This window comes from Vespa mandarinia, chromosome 8 (assembly GCF_050613455.1).
Source record: "Vespa mandarinia isolate Hongniang chromosome 8, ASM5061345v1, whole genome shotgun sequence".
NCBI lineage: Eukaryota > Metazoa > Arthropoda > Insecta > Hymenoptera > Vespidae > Vespa > Vespa mandarinia.
In genome coordinates, this window is record NC_140817.1 from 3,535,001 (window position 1) to 3,554,575 (window position 19,575).

Sequence of the window (19,575 nt, forward strand, 5' to 3'; positions counted from 1 at the left end):
GCACTTTTTTTATTTCTTTTCTTCTTGTACTTCTTCTTCTTCTTCTTCCTTTTCCGGTCAGTACGTCTCTTTTCTCAAGCATCCGATCTATTAGTATATATACATATTATACACATATGATATATATATATATATGTGTGTGTGTATTATATGATGAATACGTATTATATCATATATGTGATATATATATATATATATATATATATATGTATCTATGTTAAATAAGATGTTAGAGTTTTAGACTAAGGTCACAAGACCTATAAATACATGTACCATTATGTTTCTAATAAAGTAAATCACAGCAACGTAAAAAAATATAGCGATAAAGAATTTTCAACTCCTACTCCCACTTCCTTCTTTTTTCCAACCCTTAAGATTTGATGATCTCACGATTTGACAACATCGTACACGACTATCCGAGATTATGTCGCACGTAAGTTTGTGTTTCTCTAGCCGCGGGCATTCCGAGTACAAAGCCACCTCTTCCTACCCCATTCCTTTATCCTTCTCCTCCTCCTCTTCTTCCTCCTCCTCCTCTTCTTCCTCCTCCTCCTTCTCCTTCTCCTTCTTTCATTATTAATATCGCACGAACGATTTCCGTTTTGCATCACATTCCCAACTAGACGTCGCTCCGGGTTATTAAAAGCGGTTACGAGTCCAGCCTTGTACTCGACGGAAATCGAGCCAAAGCTTCTCTTCCTTCCTCTATCCCCTCTCCACTCGTTCTTCTCTCTTTCTCTCTCTCTCTCTTTCTCTCTCTTTCTCTCTTTTCCCCCTCTTCTTTTCGCGATTTTAGGACGTTCTCTGATGTGGTAATGTTACATACATATACATATGTGCCGACCATTCGACCGACCTTTCACGTGTCTATACTGCGTCTATCGATGTTGCATCAACTCTGAAAATATTTGATAACGTCGAATCGTTAGCACAACGCATGATGCACGATTAAACATATTTTTTATATTTTTTCTTTGTAAATTTATATCGATTTAAAAGTAATTATCATCGATCGATATTTTGAACATAGAAATCTATTTATTAGAAGATGAAAAGAAAAAAGAAATCTTTTTGAAATATTTATATATATATATATATATATATATATATATATATATATATATAAACATAGGTATATACTTTGTTTAGCAAATGCGAGAAACCGAAGCTCGGAGGACAGATTTGGAACGACAATACGGGGAAGCACAGAATCAATTACGTGAAAAGATAGCAGGTCGATACCAAGGACCAGAATCAGTCGAAGCACTGCAGTCGAAAATCAGAGAATTGGAGAAAAAAACTGAATTGCAGATGGTCAAGCATGAGGAATTATCGCTGGAATTGACGAGTTTAAGAAGGGCTCGAACTCGTGGCCCAGGTGTTGGTCATGTTACATCTGGAATACCAACATCCACTTGGCCTCCGGCTGGCTCTGAAATTGATAGAATTATTGCAAAGATTGAACAAGACAGTAGCAGGTACATAAAGCAAATTTTACGTGTACACGATAATAGTATACGTAAATCTATCTATACCGTTCTTTTCTTTTTATACTTATTACGTTGGTTTATTCGTTCAATGATTAAACGATTAATGATAAAAATAAAAATAAAATTAGTGCCGGCAGAATGTTACACGACTTGGATCATGCTCGAGGAACTATAACTACACAGCAACCTTCGGCCACGCAAAGTATTCTTCGATCCAGTTCGGAGAACCTTCCTAATTTGGGCCAACATCAGCACCCTCCTCATCCGCATGCTCTTAATCTGGGGATGCCCACGCAAATGAGCCATGTACGCAGACCAATCGCATTCAGTGTAACTGTATTTATTAATTACACACTTTCTATATGTGTCCCGGTTGTGCCTCAACTAGATTCTCTTATTAATAATAGATAATTTCTAAATTTAATTTGTAACACGTTTTTTTCGCATAATGTAGTATGCAGGATCGCCCATGCCATTGACGCCAATGATGCCTGGTTGTCCGCCGTTGACGCCAAACGGGCCACCGTATCATTATAGCGAACCAATACCTCCAGCACCGTCTCTCTCTACTAGTCAGTCGCAGCCTGCTTTTCAACAAAAGCTCCAGCAATATCAACAACAACAACAAACGGATTTGTCGAGTTCTCATCCTCAGGGAACTTTGCCCTCCCAACAAAAGCAACAAGCGCACACACACTTTACAAGTAATCAGTATCAAGAGAGTTATCCGCATACGCAAACTTATCAGCAACCGCTTCAACAGCAACAACATCCGAGCTCGACTTCGTACCTGACAGCGTCGAATCAAAGTGTGATACCTCATTATACGCAGCCAACTCAGACTGCGCAAAGTTATCAATTAAATGGCAGTCAGCATGGTTCTCAACAGGTAAGTTATTGATTTATCTTAAAAAAAATATGTGAAATGTTCAGAAAAAAAAAGAGAAATTCTTTACATGATTGTTAACAGTCTACGACGTATCCTAATTTATCAATGTCGACGCATCCCAATGGGACATACAGTTCAGGAGCTTCTTTCAACCCTCAACTGTCTCACCTTAATTATTCGGTTCCGCCGTCGAATATCACGCAAACTACCTTGTCAACGTTGGCACCATATTCGACGGCATCCTTCCATTCAACGTTAGGGCCGCTTACGAGCGTTTCTCAAACCGTTCTTCCTTATTCGAGCGCTCAAAGTAGCTATGCTACAAGCGGCTTGACTTATTCTACTGTCGGGACCAATGCTTTCGGCACCTCGAGCGTCGGCTCGGGTGAGTAGTCCTTTTTTATCGTTCTTACGTTGAATTATTTTCATATTTCGAATAAATCGTAATTCGCATTAACCAGGATTTCTCATAGGTACTACATCGGGAAACTTGTTACAAGCAATAGGAGATCCTTTACAAGCGATGCAACAACTTTCTGCTCAATCGCAAGCCAATCAATTGCAACAACAAGCGATTATTCAACAAATACAACAAAGTTTGCGAGCTAGTTCGCCAACGGCGACAAGCACAACGGGCCACCATTTTCTTGGTCCAAGACAAATGCCAAAAATCCCTACTGGTATACTTACTAATCCTTTAGATAGATTGACCAATGAAAATATAGTATCTGAAGGTCAAGTCGACATGTTGGATATACCTGGCAAGGGTAGATGTTACGTTTATATAGCTCGCTTCACTTATGAGCCCTTTCAGCATTCGCCTAATGAAAATCCAGAAGCTGAGTTACCCGTACAGGGTGGGGATTATCTTCTTGTTTGGAGTCAACCAGACGATGATGGTTTCCTTGACGCTGAAACTCTCGATGGAAGGCGTGGTCTCGTACCCGCTAACTTTGTACAAAAGTTAATTGGTGAAGATCTGTTGGAATTTCATCAAGCTGTCCTCGGCCTTAGAGACGTCGATGATTCTGCTTCAACGAATATTCCACAAGTGAGCAATGTGAGACTCACGTATATATACTCAAGTGTCTGGCTCTGTGTCTGTATGTGTGTACAATCGAACGGGTGCGTGTATGCGTGCGTGTGTGAACTCATATATAGATGGTAATATATATATATTTTTTTTATGTATATATATTACCACCGGTAATCAATAGTGACTATTATGATTAGTGAAAAAAATCGAATGATCAAAAGATTGTAAAACAAAAAAAAATTATTTTCGTTGTAGTGCTATCTGCAGGACATCGATCTAGAATTAGCAGCTTTAGAAGAAGGAAATCGAAATCGACAAGCTGAGTTATCTGCTTATGCTGAATTAGACAATATTGCGGAAGATGACGAACAGGAACCACCAGGTTTGTAAATGTTATGGCTTTGCAATAAAAAAATTGCATATAAAATGTCGATATATACATACATGATGATATATATTTATTTGTACATATATATATATATATATATATATATATATATATATATATATAGATATATATATATATATATATACATAATTTTCTATAGAATTATTTTTGTATAGAATATTTTGCTTGTATAATATTATTATGAGATAGAGCTGGTAGCATTGCGCATTTCAATGTAAAGTAGATTTTCTTTGAGTGTAACACGATTAGCACATTACTTTCGATATATATATATATACATATATATATATATATATTTGATGGTGCATTTGATAATGATAGAAAGTGTACATTTCAAAAGTAAATATGTATTTATTTAAAGATGAAATAATTAATCTAGCACAATTGGGTTTTATTTTTTTTTCTTTAATTTTTTATTTTTTCTTACTCGGCACATTTAAATAATTTCTGTGAAGCTCAGTTTTTTTTTTTTTGATTTATAGATTTCGGTTTGAGATAGATCGATATATGTAAGCTTGACAGATTTCTATATTTCTGTGTTTGATATATAAAAAGTTTTTTTTTTTTAATATCTGTACGTTATTTTGTATGCATCGTGAAAAGTGCATATTTCAAAACGATTGAAAATGCACAAAGTACCTATACTTTGCTTACACAAGAATACTCGAAATTAATAATTAACATATGGCACACACGAAGTGATTTGTTATGTTGGTGCTGTCATATCTGAATATTGCACAGACGTTAAGTATTTGCTGGATTTAGGCTCGTTTAGAGAGATAGATAGTGAAAGGTTTCTAGCTACAGCTAGGCTCGTCTTGTCTTTTTCCTCCTGAAGAAGTCTACCTGTTTTCGGACCTAGTTCCGGCGCCGCAGCACCTCACTCTTGAACGACAACTCAACAAGAGTGTCCTGATTGGGTGGACCGCTCCTGAAAATCCTCATCAACTAGAATCCTATCATGTCTACGTGGATGGTGTACTGAAGGTTACCGTCAAAGCTACTGAAAGAACGAGGGCATTGGTCGAGGGAGTTGATTCTACTAGGGTTCGTAAAAAAGAAACATTTACAATATTAAATAATTTTGTCGCATGTGGATATATTTTATGGTATTTCAAAGAATAATCCAAGCATAATGCAATTTAATTTTCGTTAATTTAGCCCCATAGAATAAGCGTACGATCAGTGACGCATTCGAGAAGAACATCAAGGGATGCAGCATGCACAATGGTAATCGGCAAAGATATTGCTTTGGGTCCAACTGCCGTAAAAGCATCCAATGTAACAGCAACAAGCGCTGTGATATCATGGTTGCCAAGTAATAGTAATCATCAACACGTAGTTTGTGTGAATAACGTCGAAGTCAGGACCGTGAAGCCAGGAGTTTATAGACATACGATCACCGGTTTGGCACCCTCAACGATTTACAGGGTGACGGTGAAAGCGAAAAATTTAAGAGCAACACATTTTGAGGATCAAAATGCACAAGCGGTAAACAATTTTGCCTGTCATGTCCATTTTAAGACATTGCCCAAAGGATTGCCAGATCCTCCGGTCGATATCCAGGTTAATAACGCACTTTGATACGTTTTATTATTTTCTCGATGGTATGTTAGTAATTGATATCAGTATGACGCAATCACAGGTGGAGGCTGGACCGCAGGACGGCACTTTGCTAGTGACCTGGCAGCCTGTTGCCCTAAACGGTTCGGCCGTCACCGGTTACGCGGTGTATGCCGATGGAAAAAAAGTCACCGACGTTGACAGTCCCACCGGTGATCACGCTTTGGTCGACATACACAAACTCATGGGGCTGAATCCAAAACACATAACAGTCCGTACGAAGAGTAGGGAGAGTCAATCGGGTGACAGTTGTGCTACAGCGATACCTTGCAGTGTTCTTCGGGGTGGTACGAGTACTCATTTGCAGCATGGTGCCCCACACATGCTCGATCAAGGCCAACAACAACAACAACAACAACAACAAACAAGCGTCATACAACAGGACGATCCGAACCGTCATCGTATGGGAGTTGCTCAGCGATATCCTACTGCACCTGTTCCATCGCACATGAGAAGACAAGGTACCAGAGTCGATGTACATGGTCAAGTAATCATTGAAACAGATGAAAACCTCTCCGACAAGGAAATATTTCCAGGACAGAGCATCTCTCAAATGGGTGAGAAACTCTTTCCTCCTTGCGATAACTTGTCCCTTTCTTTTTCTCTCTCTCTCTCTCTCTCTATCTCTCTCTCTTTCTATTTCTCGCACTTTCTCCATTACTCTCTTTTTCGTCTGTTTTAATCTTTCCTTTTTTTTCTTTTCAATTTTTTTTATCACACCTAGCTAATTTTTCTTTAGCTAATTTCTTTTAGCTGTTCCAGAAATCACAAAGGATTCTGCTAGCGAAGCCAATTATAGCGAAGAGGATGATCCATCTCGAAGAGGTCGTGGAATGTCACCGCATCATCATCGATATGGTCCTCAAGGCCCTCAAGGACCACCTGGAGCATATAGATCGGTTAGAATGGGAGGACCTGGTAGACCTCAGGATGCTTATTACGATCAAACAGGTATATATATATATGTATATCATACCTCAAATCGTTTGTATCGAGAGTGAATAAATTCAATTATTTGATCGTTTAGGTAATCAAAGGATGAGAGGACCGATATATGGCGCAAGAGTAAATCAAGCTCAAGGTGGTAATGTTCATCCAGTTAGTGGTGTTCAACAAATGAATAAGAGGGTACGCCGATTCATCGCATTATTCGATTACGATCCAACAACTATGTCACCAAATCCCAATGCCTGCGAGGAAGAATTACAATTCTCTGAGGGAGACACCATCAAGGTTTTTGATAAAATAATGTCTTATAATGGATTCTAATTATCCTTCATCGATCATACTTTTAATGCCACCTTTCTTTGTATAGGTATACGGTGAAAAGGATGCCGATGGTTTTTATTGGGGCGAATGTCGTGGTAGACGAGGATACGTGCCGCATAATATGGTTGAAGAATTAAAAGATCAAAATCAAGGTGGTCAAGGACAACCTAATAGACGAGGACCTGGATCTAATGAAAGATGGGGAGATATCTATGCGAGTATGCCTATGAAGAAAATGATAGCGATGTACGATTATAATCCACAGGAACTTTCACCTAATCCGGATGCGGTAGTTTGAATTTTCGTTTTTTTCTCCTTTCTCTCTCTCTCTCTCTCTCTTTCTCTCTAAAGATTATCGAGAAATTTCAATTTTATTTAACAACTTTCTTTTCCTTCAATTATTGCAGCAAGTTGAGTTACCGTTTCATGCTGGCAATGAAATTTGTGTTTATGGTGAAATGGACTCCGATGGATTTTATATGGGCGAACTTAACGGAGTTCGCGGTTTAGTGCCAAGTAATTTCCTCATAGAAGCATCTAACCAGGGTCAACCGTCTCAAGGAGGTAGAAGGCCACCGGGACAAAGTCAAGGACCCGGTGCGAGGGGTCCACCACCCCCACCACGAGAACCTCCACCAACTGGGCACCGCCGTAATAAAGGTAAAATTCTATGAAACGATTTTATTAACTTTTTATTACGTTGATTATATTCCTTGTAACGCAATATGCCGCGACACAATTTGATTCCTTTTGCTCTCAATTCGAAAAATCTTATCACCGATATGCTATCTCTATTAGCAGAATAAAGCTTTCTTTATGAATAATCGATTAAACATTAAATGCCGATCCGACGATTACGATAAAAGATCGGTTTGATAGAATAGTTAAATATATATATATATTTTTTTTTCTTTCTTTTCTGTTCTTTTCTTTTCTTTTCTTTTCTTTTCTTTTCTTTTCTTTTCTTTTTTTTTTCTTTTCGATTAAGTTCAAGTAATTTTATTATGAATCAGATTAGAAAAACGGCAAGCAGCACAAAACACGAAACTAGATGTGCAAGACGACAGGCTAAAGGGTCACACGAATTTCGTCAAGCAATCTAGCTGCGATTGTAATTGTATTATTATTATTATTATTATTTATTTTAATTTATTATTATTATTTATTATAATTTATTATTATTATTATGACGATCTAGATATATCTAATAAATGAAAGATTAACGGGTAACAATATTGTTTCGAAAACATTTTTTTTTTTGAAAATCTCAGACTTCGGCTCCACCGTTTGATCGCACATTAATTGCACTTTATAGCTAAGAAATTAGATTGCAAATTCGCGGAGTGTAGAAGCTTGTGATAAGAAAAATTTGACACGATATTTCACTTGTACATTGGATCGTTGAATTTTTATATCGATCAATTGTCTTGGAAACATAGGCTGTCTCATACACACGGCAATATTTATGCGCAATAAAACACTAAGCTGCTTTCAGTGTTCTCTCTACTTAAGTATACTATATACACAGACACATATATATGTAAATATATATTTATTTATATATATATATATACATACATACATATATATATATATATATATATATATATATATATATATTCATTTTTGTTTCTTTTTGCTCTATGAGAGTTTTTTTTTAGCTCCGTACTTCTCTCTACATATCTGTCCTATTCTCTCTATCTATTATACGAACGTATTATGTATACACTTTATTTACTTGTAAACGGATTCTATACAACACGATCATGTACTATAAAATAATGCGTCTATACTCCATATATACCGACATGGTCTGTCTCTTTGTGTGCCTGAACTGGTCGATGGTCGTCGTGTCACATGATTGTCGTTCGTGTCGTGTTGTCATGCTGGCCATTTAATTGCCTTTCTCTATATTCGTCTATATTCCAAATCTATATATATATGTATATATATATATATATATATATATATATATATATATATATATTTATCACGTTTGCGATGTTATTTGCGATCGCACGTCCTTCATATCATAAAGTTCGTTTCGCATAAGTTCCATTTAAATATTATTTCTCGCTAAATGTTCTTCGTATTTTAATTATAATTTAATATTACGGCCAATATTTCATTTTCTTATTAAAAATCAAACATTAATTTAATGAGAACAATTGGAGAAGATTTGACGTTCGATAAAATATCTTATCGTTGAATCATTAATTCGTTCATAGGTTCGGAATCTTTTTAAACGCGATTGTAATAACCCTTAAAAAAAAGAAAAGAAAAAAGAAAAAAGAAGAAGAAGAAGAAGAAGAAGAAGAAGAAAGAAAAAAGACCAACAACAACAAAAAAAAACAGTAAATGAGCCATAAATGACAACACGGTTCTGTTCTCTTCTCTGTTGCTAGATGCCTGCATTGTGCCTGTGTCTGTCCCTGTCTGTCACTTAGACTCTAGACAACAACAACAACAACAACAACAACAACAACCACTAATGAACAACCAACAACATCAACTACAACAAAACAATCCACCGCATCTAGCGTACCAACAAGCGAATCACCATAGCAATACGACTGTAACCACGTCTAATCAGCATGGGCCCAGTCACTTGCCTTCCGGCGGTGGTGTCATGGGTGCCCATCAACAAGGGCCCCTTCCACCCCACCTTCAACAACAGGTGAGTGCCCTCCTCTTCCGAAACATTCCGTCTCTTTTTCTCTTGTTCTCTCTCTCTCTCTCTCTCTCTCTCTCTCTTTCTTTGCTTAATATGCCGTTTCTACTCGAAGAATAATATACAGGGTGGCCAGTTTAAAGCGTTACACTTTATTATCATCGAAACAAATAAAAACAACGTTGACACTTCAACTTAATGTTGATGAGAAAAAAAAAAGAAAAGAAAAGGAAAGAACAAGTCGATAGTTGTAATAGTTTCGATAAAAATAATGTGTAACACAATTTACTTAGGCCATCTTGTGTATGCACTTTATTAAAATTTTATGTACGATAATCCGACTTTCTGATTTTGCATAATTCATTTTTGGGCACGACTAAGGGGAGTTTCTTGTAAAAAAAAAAAAAGATCAAAAAATTTTTTCATATATCTTTACGTTTCATATTTTAATTCTAAATGTGTATTTGCGCGCACGTGTGTGTGTATATTTACTTTATCCTTTAAATCAATAATATTGAATCGAAATTTGTATCGCAGATTAAATTATTAGATATATATATATATATATTTTTTTTTTTCGGAAATCCCTTAACAATTTTTTGATTCAATCTAACACTTTTGTTATTTCAAAGTGGCAAGACTATATGAAATATCAACAAATTATATAAATAATTGCTTGCGTGATATTGCATGTCTTTTAAGAATAAAGTTGAAGGAAAAGGTCATATGAATTTTGTCTATGTTTTAATTTGACATGAATTGACAAGGAACTCTCGATAGTTATGCTTTAAAATTATGGGAAACTACAAAATGCTTTTATCGTAAAAAAAATTTGATAATTTAACGAGATCGATAGGTTCACTTATTGATTCAAAATAACATCCCATAATCGAATTTCTTTTCTCAAAAAACCTCACGATTCATCATTTACATAATCATTCGAACGATTATGTCAAATTTCGAAAGGGTATCTATCGTCACATTAATTTTTGAACGTTTTAAGGGTAAATATGTTTCTATTTGCGTAGCTTGTCCGTTTATTTTCTATTTTTTTTCTTCTTCTTCTTCTTCTTCTTTTTCTTTTTTTTTTTTCTTTTTTTCTTGATCACGGCTTCTGTGCGTCGCTATTATGCTTAATTGTATGTGCACTAATAGCATGACGAAACATAATAAACATACGCTTACACGTATTCAACAGAATACATCACTATCGTCGGCAGCAACAAAATCCGACGAGCAATCGACATTATTAACATCATCATATTATGGCATTCACATTCACATAGCACTTATTCTCCTTCTTCCTTGAATCTCCGTTCCTTTTAGGTTTTTTAATTTCATATGTATACATATGTATATTTAACTAGGAAAAAGAAGACGCGCGTACCACAAGGAATTTCGTAGGTATTGGTATTTAAAGAGAGGAGGAAAGAAGAAATGAGAAAACAAACGTATCAAAGTATTTTATACTTAGATACACGTGTACATTGAGTATAAAAAGTATTCTTATATACTCTCATTATAGTTTTACATGAACGTATGGATATTTCTTTGTTATGTTTTACATACATTTATTTTTGTTAAAGCGATTTTTAATAATAATATTACGATCGCTTAATGAAAACTTGTAAGGAACGTAAGAAAGAAAAATAAATGTTTATGTTAAACTCTAATGATCCTGGAAAAACATTTTACGCTCACTGAAAATATTATTAAGGTTAAATTTGGTGAACAGTAGCACGTAATACGTTTCATTTTCAGGGGAAGGGGAGGGGAGGCGTGGGCAATCGAGCCGTTGGTAGTAACATGCCAGGCGGCATGCAAACTCCGGGACAACACATGCAACCGCAACAGCAGCTCGATTATCAAGGTCAGCAACAGCCGAATCAACAGTATCAACAACAGCCAAATCAACAGAATCAGAATTATCAGCAATCAAATCAGGGATACCCGCAACAAGGTCAACAAGGCTTTGGACAGCAAGCTGGACAACAGTATCAACAACCGCAACAACAACAACAGGGACAGCATCAACAACAGCAGCAGCAACAGCAGCAGCAGGTGCAACAACCAAATCAAGGATATGGTCAACAAAACCAAGGACCATCGATGCAGAGTTCACAGCCAAGCAGCAAACCAATGAGGGGTATACCGACTGTCCTTCCAACTGCTCAAAGCAAAACCACACCGAATACTCCGCAAGGCCAACAACAACAGCAACAGCCACAACAGCAGCAGAGTACGGGTCCGAATCTAATGCAAAAATTTACAGAAATGGCAGGTGCCAGTGCAGGCGGAGATATTCTCTCGAAGGGCAAAGAGCTTATCTTTATGAAGTTTGGCTTGGGCAAGTGAGCTATTGCCTTTATTACACCGCCGATATTAAAAATACATCTTTTCTTTTTCTTCCTCTCCGCTTACGATATTTGACGCGGATTCCGACGACGTATCGATAACGAGCTCCGTGATCAGAACGTTCGAATGCCACTTTATTACGACCGATCGTATGTACGAGTGCAGGATAAAAAGATAAAATATGATTAAACATTTATGGGATATATATATATATATATATATATACATATATATGCATATATATATATATATATATATATAAAGAGAGAGAGAGAGAGAGAGAGAGAGAGAGAGAAGGCCGACGATGACTCGCTGATTCCTTCGTCAAGTTCGATGAACTTCAATGTGTCCTGCCATCGCTGCCGCTGCTGTTGGTGCTGGTGCTGGTGCTGGTGCCATTACCGCCGCTGCCGCCATTGCCATCGCTATGTAATCGCTGCTAGAATTCGCTGGAGGCATATAAACGCAGGCAGGTAATCGATCGTAAAATCTTATGGGAAGCATATTCTAGCTCGTCTATCATTTCACGTTGGAGAGAGAAAGATAGATAGATAGATAGATAGATAGATAGAGAGAGAGAGAGAAAGAGAGAGAGAGAGAGAGAGAGAGAGAGAGAGAGAGAGAGAGAGAGAGAGAGAGAGAAAGAGACGGAGAGACGAAGGATCGGCTTTGTTGCCGATGTTATTATAGAGGGAAAGAAAACCTTCGATAGAATTTTTTTAAGATCACCCTGATATAATAAAGAAAAAAAAAGAAAAATAATAATAATAATAATAATAATAATAATAATAATAATAATAATAATAATAATAAAAATGACAACGGTAAGAAAGTAAAAGAGTTCTCGCGACGTTGACGCAAAAACCATGCGAGATCTATCTCCTTAAGAAGAAAATAATAAAAAGATAAAGAAAAAGAAGAAGAAAAAAAGAAATAATGAACAATGACAGAAACTAAACGATGTTATTCCGAATATACTTATTTACGTTTCGAGGAGATACGAGAAATGGGAATTTGCAAAAAGAGAAAAAAAAAAGCGGAAGACACATATATAGTAAGGTTCCTCCGAAAATCTTAATATATCCTCTTCTAATTCTTCTACGCGAAAGCTGGAACTTCTTCGCAGGTGCTAATACAATCGACGAGAGTATTATCTTGATGTTCCAATGTACGTGAGCAATGCAGATTCAATCTAGAGAGAAAAAAAAATGAAAAAAAAAAAACAAAAAAAAAAGAAAAAAAGTATATTTCCTTCAATATTGTATAATATATTCGCGAACGAATATACATAAATGTTGGCCGATTATAAAAATGTTATCGCGTCCAGACCAAAGTACATCACCAACGCGTGTTGCATGTTTTTCGTACCTGTTGCCGTACCTTCCAAACGGTGTGGACGATCCACCTCATTTCGAAGTTCTTTCTGTTAATAACTATGTTGGCTTTTTCCTTGTAATAATTGACATAATGCAAGTCCTCGTTGAGAATCGAACGTGTCTTTCATTTCGTCCACGTATACACGAGACAAAGAGGGATTAAGAACAAGAGGGAGAGAGAGAGAGAAAGAGAGAGAGAGAGAGAGACGTGGACAAACGCAATTAATTCGTTTCTCGTGTTACGATGGAAGTAAGAAAAGAAAAGAAAAGAAAAACGTAAAAAAAAAGAAAAAGAAAAAAAAACAAGAAAAAATGCATTAACAGAATCAGGTTATTCGCAGAATTATAGAGAAGTTGATTAAATGTTAGTAAAAAAAAAAAAAAGAAAAAAAAAAAAAAGAAAAAAAAAGAAAAAAAAATAAATAAAAAATAAAAAAATAAAAAAATAAATAAACAAATAACATACTTGGACGAGCGCGGACAGGATATTAATGTACGTGCGAACGTAATGGAACAACATAAAAAACTTTTATCATGTAGGTAATGCGTAGATTACGAGATAAATTTTATCTACATAGGACTGGACAATGAAATGTGGGGGTGTGCCTTCAAATATCTCACCCTGAAAACAAAAGACGAGACCATATCCTTAAATCATTATAATATATATTGCAGCTAGTTTATTCTGTTTGAGATCGCTAAACGATTGCGCGTTTTTAAATAAATGCGCGTATACATATTTCTCACTTTCGCGAAAGCCAATATTTAAATGATGATAGGCCGAACGAAATAAAATATGACAAGTTCGTTTCCTTCGATAAACAAATTTTCTTCATAGAATGACTTACTCGATCCTCGTAGAAATTATGTTCTCTCTTTCGAGGATATGAGAACTATCCTGATCCTCTCTATTTTTCCACACTGTAATCTTTAGCTTTTATTTTTATTTTTTTTTTGTTTTTTTTCTTTTGATATACTTCTTTTCTTCTTCTTCTTCTTCTTCTTCTTCCGTCTTCTTCTATCGTCTTCTATCTTCTTTCTATGTATATACATACAAAATACATCTTACGTCTTAGGTTGACATAACTCTCGCGATTAAATTCGCATACACGATGAGCCAATTATTGCGTCCATCGTGATTGTTCCGTCATTATCATATATTATAAATGTAGAAAACGTCGTCCCTCTCTTCCCTCTCCATCCTCTCCGCCTTTCCCCCTTCTTCACCATCTGCTTTTCGATCGATTTAAGGAAGAAACGTATCTTCTCTTGTCGCATTCGAGCATATACATACATACATACATAAATACATAAATACATACATACATACATATATACATACATAAATATCGAGAGATATGTATCTTAAATACAACATATGGTAATCAGATGAGCTAGAGCAAGCAAACGAGCAAATAATAATCAGGTCATGACCGATTTCATCGACGATCGTGTTGTTCAACGACGTCGCCTGATTTCGCGTCTTTATTTATACGTGCATTGAGAGAAGAATGACGTTTGTCGAATGAAAAACATACGATTGATAAAAATAAAACGAAAGGGAGATACGTACAAGCGAACGAAGCAAAAAGAAAAAAAAGAAAAAAAAAAGAGAAAACCAAAAAAAAGAGGAAGAAAAGAAAAAGAAAAAACAGAGAAATAGTAGGGTACGCATACAACACATTAAAATATACATATTATACAGATCGGTGGCATTTAAGACAATATATTATACTCCGATATCTTTTTCCGATTAAAAAAGGTACGAACAAATGTTTAGAACAAAAGTTACCTGATTCGAAGAAAAGAAATGGAAAATAATGAGGAGGAGTCCTTTCTTTCTTTTTTCTTTTTTTTTTCTTTCTTTCTTTCTTTCTTCCTTTCCAAATGTTAATGATTAAAGAAATGATTAGAAATCTTTATTTACGACCTGTTCCTATCGCGCTTACGTGTATATGTTTAAATTTTGCTTTTTTTCTTTCTTCTTTTTTTTTCCTCTTTCGATTCGTCATAAGATCGACGCAGGAATACTTGAGAGATAAATGTTTCACATTACGTATATGCGTGCGTAAAAATAAGAAGAAAAAAAAAACAAGAAAAACGATGATAATAATAAAAATTAAAAAAATTATATTATTTATTTCTTTATATTCATGGAAAAGTATTTGAAGACGTTCTTCGACAACATCGATACAACTTCGAAACCGTCCAATCGAAAATCCAAAGATGTGTTCTGCGAAGGAATTCAAGATATCGGCAGCATGATCCACAAAAAAGAGCTGTCAATCAAATTGCTTTTTTTTTTTTGTTAATTATCTTTTCAATATTTTTTTTTTTGTTCTTTTTTTATGGTTCTCGACGAGAGATCAACTATCAATATATTTTCCATTATTTGCAATTAATCGATTATCCATTAAATCTTACAGAAGGATATTATTCGATATAATAAATGTAAATCCTTCGAGAAAATATCAATGTTGTAAAAAACGACGAATATATATGACGTTTAAAAAAAGGCTCCTTCTAAATATTAAACATTTTTTGAAACGGACCAAATGATTTTGTTCGATGACGTTTATTCGCGTTTAATTTCGCGTAAAGAAAAAGAAAAACAAAAAAAAAATTGTAAGAGAAAGATATTTGAGTATAAGGTTTTAAATACCGCAACTCTCTTATATACATACGTATACATACTGTATTTAACTATTGCAAAATGTTGTTACGTCGCTACTTGCATTGTATTTTGTACAAAATGTCTTTATTCATGTACTTAATCATTTTCTCTTATTCGATTATCCCCAATCGATTAAGAATAATAGGATCTCATTCATATTTGTTGTTATGCCATGCGTTTACGCGAGAGTGCAAAGTATACATACATACATACATACATACATACAGACATACGTACATACATACATATATACATGTATGCATATATAAATATACATCCTCTTCTTGTTTCCTTCATTAACTTGGAACTCTTTTCTTTTTTAAATTATCTTCGTCCTTCATCATTTTTTCCCCTTAAATCGTTAGATTTATTAATCTAACGATTAATAAAAAAAAGGATAAAGGAAAAAAGGGCAAGAAGATCGACGCGCAACATATCGGAACGAAGCAAATTTTGTGAGTGTTAACAAATTTAAAAAGGTTTCGATTAATAATTAGGCTTTACGCGTATCAACTTATCTTCGATTCAACGCGTTCGTTTTCAAATAATTATGCACACGCATATATATATATATATATATATATACACACACACAACAAACACACATTTTCTTCTTTACTCAAAGCAGGGCAAGAGTCAAATCGACGATCGATAATATCTCCCTCGATCATCACGAATATCGATCTTTCCGATTAAAAAATATATTTTGCTCGGTCCTTCACTATTATAAAATCGTGAATCGTAGATAATGAACGAAGATAAACGAACATTTTGAAAGCCCATCTAAATTAATTAATTAATTATTTTCTTGACCGAGCGTTGATGATATCTTTACGCAATAAACATCGAAATGATCGATCTTTCGTATATTATCATTATTATTATTATTATTATTATTATTATTATTATTATTATTATTATTATTATTATTATTATTATTGTTATTATTATTATTATTATTATTGTTATTATTATTATTATTATTATTATTATTATTATTATTATCGAAAGGTATATATTGAAAATTAAAAATTAAGATATAAGATCGATTTATGTATATTACAGGATACAGGCTAGTCTTTCATTATCGTTCTTATTATTATTACTCTCTCTTAATTCTTTTGTTTTTATCTGTTTATTTATTTATTTATTAATACATACATAAATACGTAGTACATACATAGTACGTACTATATGCATACATACATACATACATGAACATACATACATACATATATGTAGAGAAATATGTATGTGTCGTATAAAGATCTTCGTACGAGCTCTTCATTGGCCCAATTAAAAAGATTTATCAGAGACATAATAGTGAGAGCGTACATAACTTATGATCTTGATTCAGGCAGTGTTAAAAAAAAGACTGATACGAAGTTTCAAAGCCGTTGGTACTTAACGAACCGTGATTATAATAATGCGCCAGAACATTTCCACATAAAAAGTTTTACTGTTTGTACATTTGATTTTGAATATCGGTAACAAAAAAATAGTGCTACTTTTCAAATGACACAGTAACACGTCGCGATTAGAAACCTTTAGATCATTGGAATAGTTAAAGAAATAAAAAAAGAAGTTCATACTCGAGAAAATGCTCGAGGAGCGTCAACGTCTTTTGGTAGAATTTGATGAGAGAAAGAGAAAGAGAGAAAGAGAGAGAGAGAGAAAAAAAGAACAATGAATTTGCTATCGATCGACACCATATTTCTTCTAATCTCTGTATCCAATTTATAACATTTACCTGTATGAAAATTATCTGCATTTTTTTTTTTTTTTTTTTATTTTATAATTGTTCAAAGTTGTTACAAATCTTTGTATTTTGTTATTCATTTCTCGATCATATTTTTAAATTTATTAAAAAAAGAAGGTGATTGCAAAATATGTAGATTTTTTATTATTCTTATTATTGTTATCAATTGGATACAACAACAAAAAAAATAAAAAAAAGAAGAAGATGATACATATATCACGGTACAAAAATCAGAACCGATCGAACGATATCTCTATTCAATATTGTTAGATGTTAGAAGTTAGTTTAAGAAACGGCGACGTACTTAGGATTAAAATGCTCATTACTCATAGTACGATACGTACGATAGCGCGTGAAAAGGATCTACGTCTTTTGTCTTCGTGATCAGACCAAATTTCCTAGTGATAATGATAGTAATGACAGAAAAACAATAAACTCTGGAGCGAATGCAATATTCCAAGATGGAGAAAGCAAAACGGATCGTTCTATCATCGATTTTATTGTTAGCGTTATTATATATACATATATGTATACACATATTGGATTGGATAATAAGTTCGTTCGCATTTTGACAATTTTTGTATATATATATACATACATATACATATATATATATATATATAAACATTTTCTTAAGATATTGCATATAATTGTTGCTTTCTATAAGTAGATCAAATTGTTAAATATGATTTGTGTAGAATGATAGTTAATTTTGATCGATCAATTTCGTATTAATTAATAGAATAGAATTTGTCTAATAAAAGATTTAGCTTGTGATTATTTAATAAAATTGCAAAAAGAAAAAAAAAATAATGTTCATTCTTTGAGACGTTCGTTCGTACATAGAAAATGTTTAATAAAGATTAATTGATTTTGATTGAAATATTTTAATATATATGCGTCGTATTGTTCGTAAAAAAGATTGATTAATAAGATAATCCCAAAGAATTATACAGATTGTACGACAAGATAGTTGATTGTGATCTCAGATCTTTTTCTTTTTTCTTCTTTTTTCTTTTTTTAGCAAAAAAAAAATTTTTTATAAAAAAAAAAAGAAAAAAGAAATGAAGAATGTTTAGCGTTAGCTTGGACAGAACAAAAAAAAAAGAAAAGACTAAATTTGAGCGAACTTACGATGCAATCAAATATATTATACATGAATGAAGCGACTAAACGCGCAGACTGAACGTAAAAAATGTGCTACTGTAGTGCGTTCTCCTAGTTGATCGTTATCTCCGAAAATTCACGCGTGTTGAATAGACATATTATTGATATCATCGTTAGAGATGGATATAGAATAATTCGAGATGGGGCTCATTGTCACAGGAACTTTTTAACATCGCCGCGATTATCGTTGATCGTGTGCAACTTCTTGCTCTCTATAAATTTCAATGATGTTATAACGTCCTACTAAATATTTAATTTGTAACGATCCATCAAAAGATCGTCATATCCTGCCTGTTATCCATATTCTGTCCACTTCTCTCTTCTTCTTCTTCGATCTGGAATACCATTGCAAAAGTTTCCGATGTAACGTCATTTTAACTCTTTACAATTTAATTTTTGTTAATATTATTTTTCGAGACTAAAGTAAAATTTTTCATTTGTATGAATTCAAAGTTATACATCCATGAATTGATTATTATAAGAGGATTAACTTAAAGGGTCGAACCTTTTTCCCTCTCTCTCTCTCTCTCTCTATAAAAAGGAATAATAACGAAAAAGGAATTTGTGGAGGGGAGATAAAAAAATTTGAAAGATAAGCAAGATATCTATTTTCTTTTTTTTCTTATATGTATATATATATTTTATATATTATATATATATATATTATATATATATATTTTATATATTATATATATATATTTTTTTTTCTTTTTCTTCTCTCTTTCTTCATCATCACACCAAACGATAACGCAATATTTCCAACCCCCCTTTTTTTCCTATGTGATTCTAATCATTCCTCTCTTTCCAATATTGCCGTTATAGACTAAAACTCGATGATATCCCTTATATATTTATGC

At 34.0% G+C, this 19,575-nt stretch overlaps 1 protein-coding gene across 12 annotated transcripts in view; it reads left to right on the forward strand.

Annotated features, from left to right (window-relative positions):
* Positions 1-11,962, forward strand: part of Rbp (RIMS binding protein) — a 16,558-nt gene extending 4,596 nt beyond the window's left edge. For 4 of the 12 annotated variants that reach the window (XM_085658756.1, XM_085658761.1, XM_085658763.1 and 1 more), the window contains 15 exons: positions 1,150-1,478; positions 1,619-1,796; positions 1,945-2,379; positions 2,461-2,764; positions 2,841-3,439; positions 3,671-3,797; positions 4,663-4,871; positions 4,986-5,390; positions 5,470-6,004; positions 6,201-6,398; positions 6,475-6,680; positions 6,763-7,005; positions 7,124-7,376; positions 9,122-9,393; positions 11,149-11,962. In XM_085658756.1, coding sequence (XP_085514882.1) covers positions 1,150-1,478; positions 1,619-1,796; positions 1,945-2,379; positions 2,461-2,764; positions 2,841-3,439; positions 3,671-3,797; positions 4,663-4,871; positions 4,986-5,390; positions 5,470-6,004; positions 6,201-6,398; positions 6,475-6,680; positions 6,763-7,005; positions 7,124-7,376; positions 9,122-9,393; positions 11,149-11,742 — 4,887 coding nt within the window. In that variant the 3' untranslated portion in view covers positions 11,743-11,962. Of the gene's footprint in view, positions 1-1,149; positions 1,479-1,618; positions 1,797-1,944; positions 2,380-2,460; positions 2,765-2,840; positions 3,440-3,670; positions 3,798-4,662; positions 4,872-4,985; positions 5,391-5,469; positions 6,005-6,200; positions 6,399-6,474; positions 6,681-6,762; positions 7,006-7,123; positions 7,377-7,729; positions 8,167-9,121; positions 9,394-11,148 lie in introns of those variants that run through there. The other 8 variants (XM_085658757.1, XM_085658760.1, XM_085658762.1 and 5 more) reach the window with 8 other exon arrangements.
* Positions 11,963-19,575: the final 7,613 nt, after the last annotated feature.